At 47.6% G+C, this 19,515-nt stretch overlaps 1 protein-coding gene across 2 annotated transcripts; it reads left to right on the forward strand.

Annotated features, from left to right (window-relative positions):
- HSF4 (heat shock transcription factor 4) lies at positions 132–18,785 on the forward strand. 2 transcript variants are annotated; one of them, XM_021408452.1, is made up of 13 exons: positions 132–708; positions 3,221–3,329; positions 4,553–4,680; positions 5,638–5,762; positions 7,239–7,314; positions 8,804–8,868; positions 9,970–10,069; positions 10,365–10,489; positions 12,127–12,351; positions 13,100–13,205; positions 13,556–13,621; positions 14,674–14,761; positions 15,920–18,785. In XM_021408452.1, the coding sequence occupies exons 1-13, from the start codon at positions 586–588 to the stop codon at positions 16,114–16,116; spliced, it is 1,533 nt and encodes a 510-aa protein (XP_021264127.1). In that variant the 5' UTR covers positions 132–585; the 3' UTR covers positions 16,117–18,785. The 2 variants fall into 2 exon arrangements, with proteins under 2 accessions (XP_021264127.1, XP_021264128.1); XM_021408453.1 differs by having other exon boundaries at positions 583–708; positions 1,587–3,329.

Below are 19,515 nucleotides of genomic sequence, written 5' to 3' on the forward strand. Positions count from 1 at the left end.
GCTGTTTTCATCAGCCACTTTTCTCAGCCAAGAGCCAAATCAGTTCTCCCGGCAGACGAGACCTGTAGCCAAGCCAGCTTACAGTTCTGCCTTTCTAAAACGTTGCTGAAGATGTGCAGCTCTGGGCTCTGGCCAGGCTGTGCTCATCTCCGCTAGCCAGCTTTTGGGGCAAGAAAATTCCAAAATAATAACTATTTGAGTGCTTGGACAAACGCGGCGCTGCAGCACCGGGGCGTCCCGCAGGCTCCTGGCGGTGGATTCATCCCGCAGCCTTGCTAACCTCCCAGTACAAGGTGCGCGGCACGTGTTCCCTCTGCATGACGCTGCGTATTTATTCACAGCTCTGCGAGATCGGCTGCAGTGCATTTTCATTCTGTGTATTGTTCTCTGGGGCTGGTGATGCCATTGCATTGTGCTGAGTTTTTACGAGGGAGAGCAGCACTGCTGATGTGACTCCCAGGGAGCCTACTTTCTACTTGCCTGGGATAAAATTCAGTGGTTCATTCTCTGTCGGACACACGCGCGTGCAGGAGGGCTGGCACACTGACAGCAATGGGGTCAGTGTAGCTGGGACACTGGCAAACTATGCAGGATTCACCCAGCTCCCTGGTGATGGATGGCTACTCCAGCAATGTGCCAGCCTTCCTAACCAAGCTCTGGACGCTGGTGGAAGATCCTGAAACAAACCACCTCATCTGCTGGAGTACGGTACGTGCAGCCAATGCTGGGTTTCACTTCAAATGCTTTAAGGGGTGTCTAAAACTGAATCCTTTAAAAAATCCAGACTCTTTAGGAGAGAAAAGTTTTTCACCTTGCTTCAGTTCCCCAAAGTTTTCTGGAGAAAGTGCAAAGCTGTTAAAGGATTTCAGTGATGGCTGGGTGATTTCACACGTGTCTCTTAGCAGCCTTTCCCCAGCGTCGTGTTAGCAGACAGCAGACTCCCATAAGGAGCCCTCAGACCACAGGCTGAAGCCTAAATGGATCTCAGCTTGGCACCTTAAATCGCCCAACGTTTTGGAAGAGCTTTACTCACCTTTTCAGCTAGTTCATGTGATGGCTGTGGCATTGTGTATATATTTGTTTGTACTACTCCTCTAGTGATAGATTGCTTAGGTTTGGCTTCTTACTTGTCTCCGGGGCTTTAATTTACTTAACTGCAATCAGTGGATAAAAATGATAAATCTGTCCCTCTCATAGAGTGTTTTGAAACCACATAGTGTTTTTGACCTGAGTAAGGCTTGCTGCAAATAACGCCATGATTTGTCTCCAGCAGGGAGCTGTCAGATAAGTTGTGTGCATAAACTTGGTCTACAAAAGAAAGCATCTGTTAGAAAAGCAAATTTAAAGGGAGGGAGAAACGTCTGAAGCAGTACTTTTGCTGTGTGCTTGTGTCCAGTACAGCTTTCATTCAAAACCTGAGATGGAATTTAAGCTGTGTTGTTATTCAGGGCTTTCTGAAGTAGGTAGTACATGGCCATACCACTCAGAACCTCTGTGTTTTAAATAAGGACTTTCAAACTACATATTAGTATGTATAAACAGTCCCCTCTCTGTTACATGTGCAGTATTCTCGATGTCGGTTTCAGGTCAGCTCTTATTTTGGACCTCCCATCACCATGCTCTGCTTTCCTGCAGCCAGACATTGGCTTACAGCTGTCTTCTTGGGTAAGGCTTCTAGGTTGGAGAATTATAGAATCATTAAGTTTGGAAAAGACTGCTAAGTTCATCTAGTCCAACTGCAGATGTTTGAGATTCCCATGTTGCATCCTTCTCTTCTCCCTGTCAGTGGTGTTAGAGCTGAGGGGCTGTGTGCTTTCCTAAGATTTCTGGATGTAATCAGAGCTCTTGGTAAATAGGACCTGTAAGGAGTGATTGAATAAATTGTAGCATGGCACACGGTCTCTGCCCTGTGTGACTGTCAACACCAGTGGGAACAAGAGTCTGCCAAGACTGATGGGCAGATTGTTAGTGGATCTCCACTAACAGCACTTGGCCAGCTTTTGCTTCTGCTCTTTGCAGCAAGGATTAATAGGAAGGACTCTGGTGATGGTCAGAGGGCACTGTTGAGGCAAGAAGCAGAGTTACGTGCTGTGAGCATGCAGGGTTAATTGCTAGAGCAGACAGAAGAGCGCGAGCACAGCAGGAATCAGCACTGTATGTCAATGGGAGTGCAGTGGCATGGAGCAGTGCCGTGGGGTTTGCCAGCTGGCTGTTTCCTAGGGAGCATGGCAGGCTGGCACACACTGGTCCCCTTTAGCCTCTGAGCTTTGTCATGGTCCTTATTCCACTTCTGTTTTAAAAACATCCGGGCAGCCCCAAGAGCACCCGTGCAGAGCAGGCTGGGTGGTGGGTGCATGGCGGGACCCAGGTGAAAATGCATTGCCAGTTCTTCTGTCCCTTAAGATGGTGATGTGGATTTGTGTTTGCAAAATGTTTCAGAGCAGCTGCAGTGCGGTGTGTCTGCCAGGCCTACTCTGCAGCAGCTTACCTGGCAGTAGGCAGGAGGCCAGCAGGAAAGGCACGTGGGCTGCAGTGTGCCTGTCAGTGATCCCAACCTGATTTGCTTTGTTTTGCAGTCATGAATCCTGGCGGTACATCCTCAGAAATGGGTCTTTTAGCAAGTTAAAATGCATGTTGCTAGCCTGAACTGTTAAAGCACATCCACTAAAACTTTATGCCATATTCAGCCAAGTTTGTGGCTGCCCTTGTGACTGTGTGCTTTCAAAAACAAGCCAGAGAAGCTTCTGCATCAGTGCAGCATCCCCAAGGATTTCATGCTTTGCCGTGTTCTTGTGCCACATCTCCAGGCAGTGCTCCCTCCGGGGCCGCTGTGCTCTGGAGCAGACAGTTCAGGGGCAGACCTGTGCCAGCACCTTCATTGATTGTAATGGTAATTTCCACTTTCCAAGACCATCTCCAGACACCAGTGTCTTTCTGTGATGTCCACACAAGAAAGTGCAGCAATTGTGAGCTATGAGCACTTGGGATGTGAAAGCCTGTAGTTGCTTTCTCACATCTAAGGCTCTGAACAAGCAGTCAAAAAGGATCAAAAATGCAACTGTGCCAGAACTGAAAGGTGAACGTAATTCACTGAAAGTTGTTGTCACCCTTTGCTGCTTCAAGGTGACAGTTCAGAGTGTAACTAGTCCTGCTATAGGACTCGAGGGAACCGCCTCCTCCTATGGTCTTCTGACTGCCTCTGTCCTTACTGCCTTTGCAGAACGGCACCAGCTTCCATGTGTTTGACCAAGGACGCTTTGCCAAAGAGGTGCTGCCCAAGTATTTCAAACACAACAACATGGCCAGTTTCGTCCGGCAGCTGAACATGTGTAAGTTTAACCTGCATGGGTCTCACAAGAGACAGAGAGAGCAAGAGAAAGCAAGGCTGGGATGGGAAGCATGGAAGGGAGTTGTAGATAGAAACATTGGGAGCCCATGTATACCCATTACTGTGACATTATTGATTTTGCCAAAAAGGACATTCCTCTTAGATCTCAGGAAAGTGATGTTCTTGTATAGGAGATCTATAGATCATAGAATGGCCTGGGTTGAAAAGGACCTCAAAGATCATTGAGTTTCAACCCCCCTGCTGAGTGCAGGGTTGCCAACCACTAGACCAGGCTGCCCAGAGCCACGTCCAGCCTGGCCTTGAATGCCTCCAGGGACGGGGCATCCGCAACCTCCTTGGGCAACCTGTTCCAGTGTGTCACCACCCTCTGAGTGAAAAACTCCCTCCTAATATCTAACTAAACCTCCCTTGACTTAGTTTAAAACCATTCCCCCTTGTCCTATCACTGTCAACCCATGTAAACAGTCATTCCCCCTCCTGTTTATATGCTCCCTTCAAGTACTGGAAGGCCACAGTTAGGTCTCCCCAGAGCCTTCTCTTCTCAAGATAAACAAGCCCAGTTCCCTCAACCTTTCCTCGTAGGAGAGGTGCTCCAGCCCTCTGATCATCAGATATGATACGATTCTACCATAGATTCTACTATGACATTTCTGTTAGATTCAGTTGTAGCTGTGGCTAAGAAATTTCAGCTACCAGGTCTTCTGCTTTCCTTGATCAATTTGATGGCCATATGGGGCTTTTTCTGGAAGCTCAATACCATGAAACCTCCCTTGGAAACAGCTTCATTTGAGTGTAGTGTGCCCACAGCTTGTCTGTTTTCACAGCCGTGTTGCTCAGCTAAGGTTGGAGAGCATTTCACCCAGCAAACCTTGCTAATTGGGCACGTTTCACAGAGGTTTACACATAGCTGTTAGCAACACCTAGACCACGTTTGTATGAAATATGCTTCTTCTCTGATAGTTTTCTGAAGTGCTACTTTCTTTCAGTGACTAGTCCCTAAGTTCCTCATTAAAGATTTCCCTTTGCTATTTAAGCATACAATAGCACTGTTGTGAATACGGGGCCAGTCTTGAGGAGGGGTAGATGTGGTGTAGAAACCCTTCTAGATTGAAGAGGTATCCAACACAATTTCCCTCACTTCTGGCAGAGGCTGGGAGGAGTGCGTGGGCCCACTGACTCTTCACCCACACTCTTTCAATGCAGATGGCTTCAGGAAGGTGGTGAACATTGAGCAAGGGGGGCTGGTCAAGCCTGAGCGGGACGACACTGAGTTCCAGCACCTCTGCTTCCTGCAGGGCCATGAGCACCTCCTGGAGCACATCAAGAGAAAGGTGAGGGGCACCGGGTTTGAGGCTCTGTGACTGAGATGTGTTCATTGCGCGGATTTCTACCACAGCTGCCTTCCTCTCTTGACAGTTCCCCAAAGGCAAATTCGTTCTTTTGGAACGCCAGCTGGCATGCTGTGGACTGCTCAGCATAACTCAAACATCACCTTGCAGTGTGGTTTCTAGCCTGGGTCGTATGTCCAGTTGTGGCAAGGGTCCTCTGAGTGCAGGGCTTGGCTTTCACCAGCTGTTGGTTTGTTTTGCTCCACTGCCCAGTGCCACAGATCTTTGTGCTGCACAGCCACGCTTGCTTCTGACTGCTCTCTCGTTTTGAATCATTGTCTCCTTTTCTAGACCAGTATGACACATCTCTTCCTGGATCTCCCAGCATTCCCCTCCTGTTGCTTTTAGAAGCATTAACCTGCCACCTGCTTACTGTCTTTTAACCTGTTCTTAGCCTCCAGGAAGGGCTGTTCTCTTACTGAATTAGCATATTGACTTCAGAGAGTAACTACAACAAGAACACCCTGGAAATCCAGGTGTAATATATCAGTTCAAAACGGTTCCTCAGGCTTATTCCTGTAAAGAACGAGGTTGGATTCGGGGTCTCTATAGTTATATAAAATTGAAACAATCAAATGACTCAAATCAAATGATAGTTCAGTGCTTCCCTATTCCTCAAAGTACCTTTTTTTTCCAAGTTGATTTGAAATGTGTCCCTAGTGGACCATATCCTGCTGCCAGCTGCCCTCTGTATGGAAGCACTTTTCCTGCTCTTTGCTGCATTTTGTCTAACTGGCCCTTGTGGTAATATCCAGACTCTTGTGGACACGTTCCCTGCCTGTGTATGCTTGCACACCAGTCTGGTCGGTGGGAGTCTTGCCCCTGAGCCACAACCATCGCTCTATCTATCCACAGCCCTTCTGGTGCTGGTGAAGTCCACTTCTCATTTTTCTTCCTCAGGTGTCAGTAGTAAAAAGCGAGGAGACCAAGATGCGCCAGGAGGACCTCAGCAGGTTGCTATGCGAGGTACAGATCCTGAGAAGTCAGCAGGAGAACATGGAGTGCCAAATGCAGGACATGAAGCAGTGAGTTGAACCTTCCTCGGGCTACTTCTCTGCAGGCATTTGCTTCTTGAGAGATGGTCTTGGGGAATGCTTGAAAGGAGGAGCCTAGCACAGCTGCCTCCCAGGGAGCACATACTGAGCTAAGAATCTTCTCTTTGCCTAAATATCCTAACTTTGAAAAAATGAGTTTGTGTTATTTATGTATCTTCTTAGCAGTGAGTATGAACAGAGCAAATGCTGATGCAGGAATATACCTTCAGAGTGCTGCGCTAGGGCTGGTGCATCTGAACAGCTGACCTCCGATTTGGTCAGAGGGACTGGATCCACTGAGATGACAACTTGTGGATTTCTATGCAGAGCTCCCAGTGAGCAACCATGTACAAATTAATCCTCAGCCTCTCTGTCTTCTATGACAGGTAGACATTATCTCTTCATCCATATTTTCCCTTTACAGATGAGATAAGCACAAAGGAAGCCACACAGGAAGGATGAGTATTGGAGACTGACATAACTGTGTTTCCTCCAGATAGAAGTGAAGGCAAAAAGAGAGATGTGACACAATATCAAACCTAGGAGAGTCTTTGGCAGAAATGCAGTGGTACCACATCCAACTATTGAAAAACAGAAATCTATGCCTTTTATCTTCCACATCCAGTACATATGACCAGCCAAAAGAATGTAAGGACACAGGAGCAGCTGTAGTGTTTAGACCTCTGACCCCCTCTGTCTGTTGGGTAAGAGCAGGAAAGGTGTATGTAGTACTTCTTGCATGTGGTCGCCTGACCTCCCAGCTGCCTGAGTGCAATAGCTAACCCTTTTAGCCTTCCTCAATTTATAATGCCTCCCACACTTAGCATGTGTGTGAAATCACACTGTGAAATCCAGGTACAGTAGAAATAAAAGAAGTTTCCCTCTAGGCTTGTTTCTTATTTAATTTTTAAGGAATTCCAGCAGGGTCTCCTGCTATACAGGCTGCTATATGGGGGCAGCTACTTTGCTATTTCAAGCCATGCACCTTATCTTCCCAGCTGGAGTATCAATCCACACTAGAAAGACTATTACCACCTAAAGGATATGTAGTGAAAAGATTTATAAATTATACCTGTATGATAGGTTTTGCTGGCCTGTCAGTTTTGGTGTATTCATACACTTCGGATGAATTTGCTGGCAAAGCCATTTGCAGTGCAGAACTGGCAAGAATTCAGAGTTTGGCCCAAAAATTCTACAAAAAACAAACAAATGTGCTTTCCTATTACCCTCCCATATATACGGTGGCTTCTCTTTATTTGTTTCTCCTCCAAATTTTGGTCTATAGTTCTGAAATAGAGGAAAAATGAGGAATGGAATCATGTGACTGTGGCTGGGACATCTGCAAAGTGCCAAAGTCTGCAGTGATCCAAAGTGAGACTTTGCTGAGCTGAGTGCTGTGCATCGTGGCAGCGCCATGGGCTGTTGGGATGTTTCTGTGCTCACAGGACATTTCTGTTGCACTTTCAGGCAAAATGAAGTCCTTTGGAGGGAGGTTGTTTCTCTACGGCAGAACCACTCACAGCAACAGAAGGTGATCAACAAGGTAGTGATCATACAAACCAAAACTCTCTTGGACTGCACAGTGCGTGTCCTCCTCTGATTTTTCTTGTCCCATCACCTTCTCCACGCTCCAGTGGTGTGATACCACAGTATATGTGTTTTCCTTTCTTTCTAATTGCATGATGCTCCTACGTGTCCCGTGGGCAACTTTTGCTCTAAGATTTTCATTTCACTGCTTTTCCATGCTGTGATGTTAGAAATCACTCTTCTGTCCAAGTCCTGAGCAGGGGAGCACTGCCCTCACTGACTGCCCTGTGTGATACTGTCCTCGTTCTGGTGGTATTGGCACTGACTGCCCTGTACGATACAATCCTTCTTCTGGTGGTGTTGATGCCTTTGGGCTTCCCAAGCCTTTCCTCCCCACAATGCTAGCACAGCAGCTGCAGCAGCAGAACTGGCTAGCCCTTTCCTCAGTGATCACCTTAAGCATTTTGACAATTTAAAGGAGCTATCTCCCTTAAATTCTAGTGTGATCTGCTCGGAAGAGGCCTCTCCAGTGGTTCCAATATGGTGCCAATGTGACTGAGCATGTCACGTTTCCCAGTGTCCCCAGAGACACATTCTGACCCTCACGTGGCGTCAGTCATAGGACTGGTTGGAAATGCATGGGGCTGTCCAACCTTCCTCCAGCCCTGAGGCTGGACCAGCCACTCTGCTCATTATAGAGGCATTTATGCAACTCTGTTTTGTTACGTTTAGCAGTGAGTAAGAGACAGCTGTGGTATATCATAATAATGCTCTCTTTGTTAGGAGGTCAAAGCAGAGCTTTAGCTCAAGCTGACCTGGGAATATGTTGCTAAGTGATTCCTCTCCAAAGCCATCCTGCATCATACTTGTCAGTTTTATCAGCACTGAACTTCACAGGGCTGAAACACTCAACCAAAAGAGCAGACGCTGCCCTCCGGGGTCCAGGGTCTCCTCTGGGAGGTTTCTTCCTTCATTTGCAAAGTCCTTATTAGATTTTATGGAGCCTCTTTTAAAGGGCTCTGAAGAGGCCAAGTCTCACTCCAGCCCTAGGAATCATGGAATCACTGAGATTGGAAAAGACCTCTAAGATCATCTAGTCCAACCATCCACCTACGACCAGTATTGCCCACTGACCACATCCCTCAGTGCCACATCTCCATGGTTCTTGACCACCTCCAGGGACCATGACTCCCCCTGTCCCTGGGCAGCCCGTTCCATTGTTTGCTTGTGTACCTCCAGATGCATAGTCCCCCACTCGATAGGGCTCCTGGAGTTCTGCATGCATTGGCATGAGAGCTCTGAGCACATGCACCCTGCAGTATTTGTGCACAGCGGGCTGCTGTTGTCCCAGAGTCCTGTTTTGGGCAGCTTCGTGCAATTTGGCTCACATATTTCATGGCTGCTCCCAGCTTTGGGGTGGAGTCGGGAGGGAGGGATGTGTGAGATGGGACCGGGGAGTGCTGAATCACTGCTGATTAGCACCGGACTGTGATCTCTCCTGACAGCTGATTCAGTTTCTGTTTGGCCAGCTCCAATCAAGCCCTGGCAGTGCTGGGATAAAGAGGAAGCTGTAAGTACCCTGGTGCAGGGCGCACGCTCACGGGCGCATAATGCTGCCCCTTCGCTAAAAGCACAAGCTCAGCTCACGCAGGCAGGCGGTCACCGGACTGAGCACCATAGTGATGGGGAATGAATGGGCTGAACTGCCGAGTCAGACCTGCTGACATGCCCCATTCAGTGGCCTGTAGAGAAGCTCCGTGTCAGCTCATGACCTTTATTTGGGGAATTCAGAGAAAGATGGGAACACTCACTGGTGGGAGAAGAAAGGACAGGGCCCCCATGCTGGTCCTACAGGCAACCATTTTCCCACTTGTCGTTAATGGGAGCAGGGCTGGGCACTTGTCATAGACCACTGTTATGAAAAAAAAGAAGCAAACCATTAGTGAGAGACTGTGCTGAAAGAGGCAGAAGAGCACGGAACGATTGGCACAGATAATGTATTGGCCTCTTATAAAGAGATACCACTGATACAACTGAGCTGTAGTTTGCATGGTGCTGTGCATGTTCATTGAGCTTCTGCATCCTTGGAAACATGAAGATCTGTCTCTGAAGCACTCTACTGCAATGTATGTGCTGGTAGCACTGTGAATGCCTGTGCACAAGGCTGCAGAACAAAAGTCCAGAATGGAAAAATGTGTAATGTTGCTGAGGTAAAAGGGTTTCCTCACTGCAAGTTACAGAAATCTATTAAGCTTTTAAACAATTTTATAATTATTTGCACAGAGGGGTCCGGGGACCCTGGGGGAGCATATCCTAAGCTTCAGGTTTGCATCCTCCACAGCCAGTTCTGACGTTAAGGACAGGTATTGCCATCGTTTTTTCCTTATGTGGGAAAGAAGTGCTCTAAGTATTTCACTCACCTCTTTCGAGTAAGATCTCTAAGACGCAGAAGTTCTTTTCTATGTATGGCTGCTTTTTAATGGTGATGTCCTCCAAGACCACTTCTCCCCTTCCTGCACTCTAACGCTGAGCAAGGGTGTGCATTACAGCTGAGGAAATACAGGGTAGCTGGGGAACCAACCCTTGGCAGAAAGCCGTTGCTTGTATGAGCAGCCAGGGACCGGCTGGTTGGTACATACCAGGACAACAAACCTTTTGTTTTCTCTTCCAGGCCTCTGATGCTTGACAATGGGTTGTCAGCTCCCCAGGTGTCCAAGTTCAGCCGGCATTTGTCCGCAGATGCCCTCCATGATGCCTATTTCATACAGTCGGTGGGTGCACTTCAAGAGGTTTCTTTGGCCAAGAAGGGGGGCAGTGTTTGAAGCAATAATATGGTTGCCAGAGCAAAGAGCTTGGCAAGCGCATAGCAGAGAAAAAGAGAAGAGGTTTGCAAAGTGGAGTGGCATTTGCTAGGTGCCTGCTTGGGCAGGAGTTCTGGAAGATGGAGCTGGACAAAACCAGCAAAATGCCTCTCCCCTTCTTGGGCCCACAGAGAACCAGCTGACTTACCAGTGCTCTTTGCTGCCTCAGAAAGAGAAATCTGTTTTCCTTTTGCTTTCCCCTTAGCCATCGACAGAACCCGCCTCCTGTTTGCACAGCCCTGCAGTGGCTGCAGGACCCATCATATCCGATGTTACTGAAGCATCACCATCCAGCGTTATAAATATGCAGTCCCCTCCTGATAACGACAGGTAAAGGTGTTTTGTGTAAAAACAGAGGTATGGGGCACATCGGGGCTCGCTGAGAAAGTTTCCTCTTAGCTTTGACGAAGAAGAAACCGAATCAAACTGTACATCTCACTGCTAATGAGAACAGAAAGGTTGCATCATGACTTCTGACGTTTGACATCTTTTCTGTGAAGAGGTCCCAGCGACTTAAGAATTGAATGCAGGGGCATTTTAGTGCTTATCTCTTCCTGCCGCAGACGTGCAGCATATTTGGGGCTGGTATCAGAACAGCTACACAGCGATGTCAGTGGAAACTAAGCAGACTGGTGAGTTGTGGAAACAGTTTCTCAAGTATAGAGGCAAGAAAATGACAATAGAAACTGATTGTAAATCCACCTAATGACTGAGACCATCCCCATAAACGTAGCTAGAAGCATATAACAAGCTCCGGTTAAAAAACTGCGTGCTGAAAGGCATTTCAGGAGCAGAAAGAAACTCATGTATCCTTCAATTGGCGTTGCTGATCTCAGCTAATTTCTGAGTGCCATCTGGTGGCCTCTGATCCGCAGCTGTGCGGTGCCTGTGCAGCTCTTGCGGGGTGTGACGCTTGCTGCAGCAACATGAGCTTCTGCCAGGAGTTTAGGATTCACAAGAAGAAAAGATGATCTAAAAACAAATGCCAGGGAAGGCTGTGTACTATCACATACCATCCCATATGTCGGATATGTTCGTGTGCTATCTCGCAGTGGAGCTGGTCTGTCAGGGATGTAAAGTAATACTGTTCGGTGCAGCTTCCCATGCCCTGTGCCTGTCGGTCTGTGTGCCGTTGGCTGCAGCTGTGCTGCTTCACAGGGAGCTGTATAGTTTTCTGTAAGTGGCACAGGTAAGTTTTGACATGGAAAGGTATGATGTTCGAGCCTCCAGTGTCATACGTCTGGTAGGGATAGCATGGAGTGCTCTGATTGCAAAAAGGCAAACTTCTGCTTCCAGACAAGTAACCGTCTGGCTGGGGCTGTCTGATCCTGATAGCCTGTGTTCCAAATCCTGCATGGCCGTGAGATCCTGACCTGTGTCACTGGGGTTTCTGAGTAGCTTGCTGGTCCAACACTGGCCCTAGGTAACAAGGTCTCACCAATCCCATGCCTGTTTCCAGGGTGGAGACTTCTCCTTATCTGGAGTCCCTCTCTAGCTAGGGAGTGCTTACTTGTATCGAGTCCAATACTCATCTGAAGAGTGATGAACGTGTGAAAGTGGATTTTCCATATTTGCAAGACAGTCTACTGGCTAAATTCATTATAACCATGACTGATGTAGTGACTGAAGACGTTCCAGCTGAGCATGTTTCTGATCGTAGAATCACAAAATCAGAGAATCACCAAGGCTGGAAAAGACCTCCAAGATCATCCAGTCCAACTGTCCACTTCCCACCACTATTTCCCCACTAAACCATGTCCCTCAGTACAACATCTAAACATTTCTTGAACACCTCCAGGGTCAGTGACTCCACCACCTCCCTGGGCAGCCCATTCCAGCCTCATTACAGCCCTTCTGTGTAGAAAGGCCCTTTACTGCACAGCACTTCCCAGGTATTAGCAGCTCCTGCTGTCCTTCCCAGTGGTGCAGAGCCGTGTGTGTGAGGTTAAGTGTTGTCTCTGCTGCAGGGAGAAGTGCCTCATGCTGATCAAGGAGGAGCCAGCGAGCCCTGGGGTGAAGGCCACTGCAGAGCCTGACGTCCCACTGTCTGGCTGCCGGGCCTGCCCCGAGCCCCCCGTGCTTCCAGTCGCCATGGTGCAGTCTGTCCTGGAGGGCAAAGGGAGCTGCGGTGCAGCCCCCACAGGGATCTCACAGCCCCCCGAGAGGAGAGTCAGGAGGGCACTGCTGGACAGGTGAGGGCGAGAGCTGCAGCCCTGTGTTCCACAGCTCTTCCCGTTACTGGGGAAAGACAGGCTGTCTTTAATCACCTGGTGCAGCTGGTGCGCTCTGCCCTGCACCCAGGAGAGTTCTCTCATTTGTTGGCTGTCATGCCTGTCCCCTTCAAACTCCATTGGGGCATATTTCTGGGATTAATCCAGCTGAAATTTCATGAATTGAGGATGACAGTGGGCTCTTGGTTTTCTAAATGTGATTTAGAATCACAGAATCATAGAACCGCTAAAGCTGGAACAGACCTCTGAGATCCTCAAGTCCAACCCCAGCCCACCCCCACCGTGCCCACTGACCATGTCCCAAGGCTCAGTTCAGCTGGCTGTCAGCTCCCACCCCCAGATCCTTTCCCTCTGTGCAGCTTTCCAGCTGCTCTGCCCCAACCCTGTAGCAATGCATGGGGATGCTGTGACCAAAATGCAGAACCTGGCACTTGGTCTTGTTGAACCTCACCCAATTGGCCTTGGTCAATTCCTTCCTCCCAACTTGGTGTCATCTGCAAACTTACTGAGGGTGCACTCCATCCCCTTGTCCAGATCATCAATAAAGATATTAAACAGGGCCGGTCCCAGCACCAACCCCTGTGGAACACCACTCATGACTGGTTGCCAGCTGGATTGAACTCCATTAAAAGATATGAAGGCTGCTTAGCTCTGCTTTGTATCTATGCAAGCCTCATCTGTGGCAATGTTTTCCCTCATCTTTCCTCAGAACAGATATTTCAGACCCACTGGAGGGCCCTGACTGGAGCCTGGAGGGGCTGCAGCTGCTGCTGAGGAACCAGCAGTATGGCCTGGAGCCCACTAGCCTCCTGGACGTGAGTGCAGCCCTGAGCAGCAGCGTGGGGCAGTGGGGAGGGACCCGGTGGGGCTGTGGGACAGACGGGACTGTGGGATGAACAGGGCTGTGGGATGGATGGGCTGTGGGATGGATGGGCTGTGGTGCTTGTTCTCAAGTAGACCTCTGCCACTGGCTCTGCTGGTTTCTGTTTCTTATGTCTCGTTAGGAGGTGCTTTCCTGTTACTGACACACTTTTCTCTCTTGGTGCAACTGAGTGAGAATGAATCATAGAACTGTTCCCCGGATCACAGCTCCCTTCCCCAGTTGCTCAGACTTCTGCAAAATTGATGTGTGTTCCATGCCCTCATGGTGTATTTTTCCAAACAGGTCTTCAATCCCAACTTACCAATGAGTGAGTGCAATTTGGCTGAAATGGAAGCTGGTCTGTCCCCGGTAAGAAATGGGTTTCTGAGATAACAATGATGTAAACACGAGGCAGAATTTCCTGTAGGCTGAGCTTGGGTCTAGCTGAAGAAATGCTATGGTGTAGGCAGAGCAGAGTGTGGTAATGCACACACACAGAAGAAATGAGGAGAAATTCAGTCTGGTGTTATTTGTCGGGAGTTGATGTCAGTGCAGACATTACTAAAGTGAATATGATGATTAAATAAAAAGTGAAGGAGGTGTGAGGTTCCCGACTATTTTTCTGCCCTCCTTGACTGGGGATGGTTTCTCAGAGCCCTCCCTGCCAGCCGGGTGGGATAAGGATTGGGTGTTTCTGCCATGTCTGTGGGCATGCAAAGTGCAATCTGTTCTAACGAAATGCCAGAAGTCTCTAAACCTCCTCCATGATATCACTTGCCTTTGTAGGTTTGGGTTTAATAATTTGGAATTTACTAGGTAATCCCATTTCCTGAGGGTCTCTGCAGAGATAGGTAATATTTGCAAATCTTGGCAGCAAGGGGAGGTCTCTTAAAATGGACTGCTGAGAGAAAGCTGCAGTACTCAATGCTTCAGTCCTCATGTCCCCTGTATTTCACAACACCTAGAGGTGCAGCTCACCATCAGCATTGTGAGTCCTGCAGAAAACTACGAGTGTACCAAAACCTGTGAGTAATGTCTGCAGCACGTTGCACCTAGAAGCACGGTACAGCTGAAAGCTGGTTTTACGTAAAGATAACCACAAGCAAGTGGAAAGAAAAAAACTTTTTGTGTTTGTTGCTGGCTGCAGCGGACTGTGGGTTTGCTTGGTGTAGCAGCCCAGTGGGTGCAGCCACAGGGGCTCCAGCCTGGCCTCCTTGTGTGACTTGAGCTTCAGTGCTAATGGGGGATTGCATCTCTGTCAGCAGATGAGTTCGGAAGAGGTAGGGCGGGGAGCACAGCACGCGTTGCTGGCGGATGGTACGCGGAATTGATGAAGCGCTGATTCTCAGAAGTGGCCTAGTTCTAACAAGCTGCCCTGTCTTTGTGTAATTGCACATTGTAGTTTGTATTTTTGCATCAAGATGCAGAGGCTCACAGTGGATCTGGAGAAGAATGCAACTGAGCTGACCTCAAAAGTGTTCAACCCATTGTTCAGCAGTGCCTGCCCAGGTAGGAGCACTGGCAACTCTTGCAGACTTGGGGATGGGGTTGTAATTAAGATGTTATCACATCAACAGCCGGATGCAGAGCCCAGAACTAACCATTTGCCACCTGGAGGGTCATTTCACTTTAATGATTGCCACCAGCAACAACTACTGAGTTAGTTACTGAGAAGAGGCAAAAGTATGGAAAATAAACTGAGATTAAATGTAACCAAATGGCCTCTGTTCTTGCTTAGGTCCACATCAAATGTGTCATTAATTCTGCACTGTTTTCTTTCCCTGTTCCTTACCACCTAGGAGCAACTTGGAAATCTAAGTGAACTGTAGGGGTGGAAAGAGTTGCATGGGCCCTGTGTTTGCTCTGGCTTCTGCACCAGGGGCAATCCCATAGCTGCCAGCAGCATCTCTCTGTTCCACCATACTCTTTTTTACCACTCCTGAAGGGAAATGTTCAGCTGAACATCCCATTCCCCCTTAGCGATTCTGAAAAAGTGTGTCAGTGACCTTTGGTATGAATCAAGTGTTTTCTTGGCCTTGGAATAGTGATACATTATGGTTTTCATGTGTATTGATCTGGGCTAGACATGAAAGAAAGCTCTGTTAGCTTTGTTCAGGTGCCATCACCACCTGCTCCCAACTGCAGGGTTTTGATGTGTAGTTCAGGAACTTTCAGCCTCCACCTTAAGCTCAGCATCTTGCATGAGCAACAAAGGCATTAATGCCCAGAAACACTGGAGAGAATTATTCAGCAGTTTGGGGCTGAACAACACAAAGGGAGCATCTTCTGTTTGCAAAGACTTTCTTGTCCTCACAGGGTGTGATGCTGGAATAATGAGACAATTGGCAGAGGTCTCCTGCAAAAACAAGGAAAACAGACAGCTCTTGAATGAAGAAGAAGCTGCTCTTACCCACTTCTCAGTGTCTCCTGTAAGGCATCTCAGTATCCAGGCAGAACCCTGCTAGGCAACCTGGAAAGACTTCCACAGGTTTTAATGAGCTTTTGAGTAAGCCCATTGACTCAGGCGTTTCCGAGCACTTTTTGCTGTGATCGAGGTCCCTCCCCTCCTAGTGCAGCAGGAATTTGCCACTTTCCAATGCTTCTTCCATAAATGCTTTAACATGCCTTCCAGAGACTGAGTTTTCTGTCATCTCTTTGCATTTCTAGGGAAAGATGTCCTTCTTGAAAGCTCCCAGCAGTTCCTCGCTGACCGTCAGTCAGTCTTTGGAAACGACATCATCAGCTTACCTGAAAGTTCATCGCTGTATGTTCCATCTGAAAACATGGCTTCCTATCTGTCCTCCGTGGGTGTCCCAGGGGATATCCCATTAAACCTGAGCTCTTCAACTGATAACAACCAATGATGTCGCTTCCAAGGCATCATCTCCCTCCCACCCACCCAAGCATCTGCAGGTTTGAATGTAAAGAAACAAAAGTGACTCAGAAACCTACGAGAGAGTTGTTGTGCCCTTTCTTTTTGAGTAGATAGGAATGGTCAGTAGCTGTTGCACTGCCCACTCTGCCCCTGGCTCTCAGTGTTTGCCCAGGATAATAGTTTTAGAACAAAATGCTGCTTCTGGTGCTTGTTCCTAGGTGGAGCGGGAACGTGGTAGGAGCTGTTTTTCTTGAAAATGCTTTTACAAGTGTCAAACTTTAAGAAAATTGGAGTGAAAAGTAGCTTGAAAATTCATCAGGGACCTCATAGAACAAAGCAATCCCAAGTGGTGTCTGCGGCAGCAAACTGTTGGATTTTAGTAGGGCAGTGCAGGTCAGCTAAGAGATACATGATCCTTCTGAATGCCATTTTTTTCAGTAGAAAATTAGTTTTATGTGCCAGACCAATGCTCTAAAAATATTCTTTTACCACCTATTTTCTGTTTTTGATGGGATGTATTTGTGCCTCTCCCTTATCTTCCCAGGGTGAGCAGGAACATGAAGATCCCTCAGGGTGTGCCGAAGATAGTTTCCTGAGTGATCACTCCAAGGAGGTGTCTTTGGCTCCCAGGGGAGCTGCAGGCATCATACACCCCACAACATCCCACCCTGAGTTGAAAGGGTTGTTGGTTTTTTTCCCCCGTTTGTCTTCTATAACGCAGTGGCAGGGCACCCCATGCTTTAATTCCTAGAATAAGGGATGGAGCCTTCTGCACACACAGTTTTTTATTTTCAAAGAGGACTGGTGTACTCCTGGTTTTTGTGCAGGAGAAATACTTCATGACCAGTCCAGTGGTATTTCTCCTTGGATTTGACCTGCTCTATTTCCCCCAAGCCTGTAGGTTTATTAATGTAAGAAATCTGATGAACCGGTTTAATTGATTGGAGCCCCTTTTTTGAAGGACTCTCAGCTTCAGGTACCTTCTCAGTGTCAAACAGAGGCAGAAGAGTTACTCCACCATGTCCCAGTAACTTCTGCTCTTTGTGCATCTGAAACCAGCCCCTCCAGGCTGATTTAATCTTCCTCTTCCATGTGGTTTCTGACGACTGAGTTTCTCAACAAAGCAGAGCTTTGTTTTTTATGCTATAGTTCTAATGAGAACATATTTATCTCAGTATCCTCTAATTGAGTTGCTTTTCCTTAAGAAAGCTACCGAAATGCAACAGGACAGACCCAGGAAATTCACCTAACTCAGGCCTTCCAAGGGCTTAGACAGGGAGATGTAAGTCATGCCAACACCATTTGAAGAACTGCTCTGCCAGGTTTCACTGCTGTGATGATTCTTGGTACTAAATCGTATTCCTGAGCATCTAGAATGGTCAAGCAGCATCCACCCGAAAATACAGTTGATCAGATGAATGCAGGCTCAAAATGTCCTAAATAAGATGTGCATATTTAAAATGGACTTTCCTGTCACAGCCCTTTGCTCCATCCATTTTTCAGTGTGTGAACAGATGGGAACAATTCAGAGACACTCATTTTTCCCAGCTAGCTGCTGTGTGCTGGGAGCAGTCTCCATCCTGGAGGCACTGTCTTGGCAGAGTGATGTTGTGAGAACTTCTGAATTAATTCCATCCACTGTTTGTCCATTCAGGACTAAGGGAAAAACCTGGCAGCCCCCACTGGCCTGGTATTTAGACGGCATTCTTGAGCATAGTGTGGACAAAGTTTTCTTTTTTGACAGATTTGTGCTTAAAGAGTTCATCTAGATCAGCCCACTTGCCACTGTACTTTGTGACTTCTAGCAGTGGAGGTCTGAGTTGCAGTCTGCTTGCTTCCTTTCTCATGGGAAGCTGTGTGGTGTCTCTTCTCACCTGACAGCGTGCATTATCCTTGTTCAAGTTTTATGTCTTTCTTGAACCTTCACATGCTCGATTCCTTCATGTTAGCGCTGTGAATGTATATGGATTCAGTAAGGTATCTAAGCGTGTGAGTAACTTCAAACTTCTGAGTAGTTTTACTTATTTTTATGAAGTCTGTCACATACGTGAAGTCGGACACATGCTTGAATGCCTTACTGGAGCGTCTAGTTGTGCTTGAAACAGGAACCACCTCAGGAGAACTACTTGCAAGAGGTGCAGTCCAAGCCATGAGGGGCCCTGGCACCACCTCACACCACAGCATTTGTCTGTAGTGCTCCGTGGCAGGCTGCATGCGCTGTGAGCTCCTGAGTGGTTCCTTGGTTTTTCTTTAGGCTTTTTGCTCTACTGTCAGCGTGAGTGTGGATCTTGATGAACTGAGGGTAACCTCCAGGAAAGTGCTGAGAGCCACTCCTGAAGAAGCAGGCTGGCATTCCTTGGCTTTTTACGTTGTTAAATTTACTTGAAGGTGATGTGCTGACTGCAGGTTTTTTTTCTTTTGTTTTGTTTTGTTTTTGTACTATGCCGTACATTTGTAAAATTTTACAGAAAACAATAATTAAATATGATTCCTTTTTCTCATTTAGTCCCGTTCTGGCCTTTCTCTCACAATTTCCCCCTTACCCCTTACACATCTCCCGCTTCCCATCTGAGAGGACTGGTAAGTGACGATAACTTTCCGAAATTTAACAGGTTCACTTGTGAGGTGATGCACTTGCTGACCCACTGATGGATTGTGATCATCTGTGTTAAAACAAGTGTTCAGCTTTGTAAGGAGAAGACTCCTGTAAGGCTGCCATAAGGCAGGCCTGCTCTCCGCAGGCACTCACTCACCCCTCGCCCTTCCTGGAGGCCGAGGATTTTCACAGCATGCCTTTACTGATGACAGTTGGAAAATGGCTGAAGTTAAACTGTGCCATCATCTTCCTTGAGGCTTTGGCCATGGCTGCGCTTTGTGGCTAGGAGCAGTCCTCTCACCACCAGATGGCACCTAAACCCTAATTGCCGATAGCAAATGCAGCTTTTCATCAAAAGCACAGTAACTTTTCCTTGAAACCTGCGCAACTACAAGGTCTGTTCCACTCTATTTGTTACAAATTATCACAGATTTAGAGAAATATGAAAAAAGACATTCAACTAAACTTGGGTGCAGCTTAATGAAGTCACCTCGACTCCTCACGTTGCCACTGTTGATTCTATTATAAAGACAACGTCAGCTTGTGAAGATGAGACCACCTCCTTTATCCTGCCACTAAGCAGTGTACAGTGACCACTCTCATGTTAGGAAAATGTGAGCAATGAATACCACAGCAGCAGAATTGGCCTGGAGTTGGCCATTTCCTCAAATTTATTATTATTATTGTGGTGACATAGAGAAAGCACCAGCCTCCAATGATCCTCACTTCCTTGAATTTTGTTCTCTACTTCAGAAGGGGCAGAAGGAAAGTAAAAAAGGAGAGGGGTTGTTG

This window comes from Numida meleagris, chromosome 10 (assembly GCF_002078875.1).
Source record: "Numida meleagris isolate 19003 breed g44 Domestic line chromosome 10, NumMel1.0, whole genome shotgun sequence".
Classification (NCBI taxonomy): domain Eukaryota; kingdom Metazoa; phylum Chordata; class Aves; order Galliformes; family Numididae; genus Numida; species Numida meleagris.

What these genes read in the sequence shown, in the direction of transcription:
- HSF4 (XM_021408452.1), top strand. Translation starts at nt 586, where the DNA reads ATGCAGGATTCACCCAGCTCCCTGGTGATGGATGGCTACTCCAGCAAT. An exon ending in CGTCCGGCAGCTGAACATGT is followed by an intron (nt 3,330 to 4,552) that starts GTAAGTTTAACC and finishes CTTTCAATGCAG; the next exon opens with ATGGCTTCAGGAAGGTGGTG. An exon ending in TGGAAGCTGGTCTGTCCCCG is followed by an intron (nt 13,622 to 14,673) that starts GTAAGAAATGGG and finishes TTTTGCATCAAG; the next exon opens with ATGCAGAGGCTCACAGTGGA.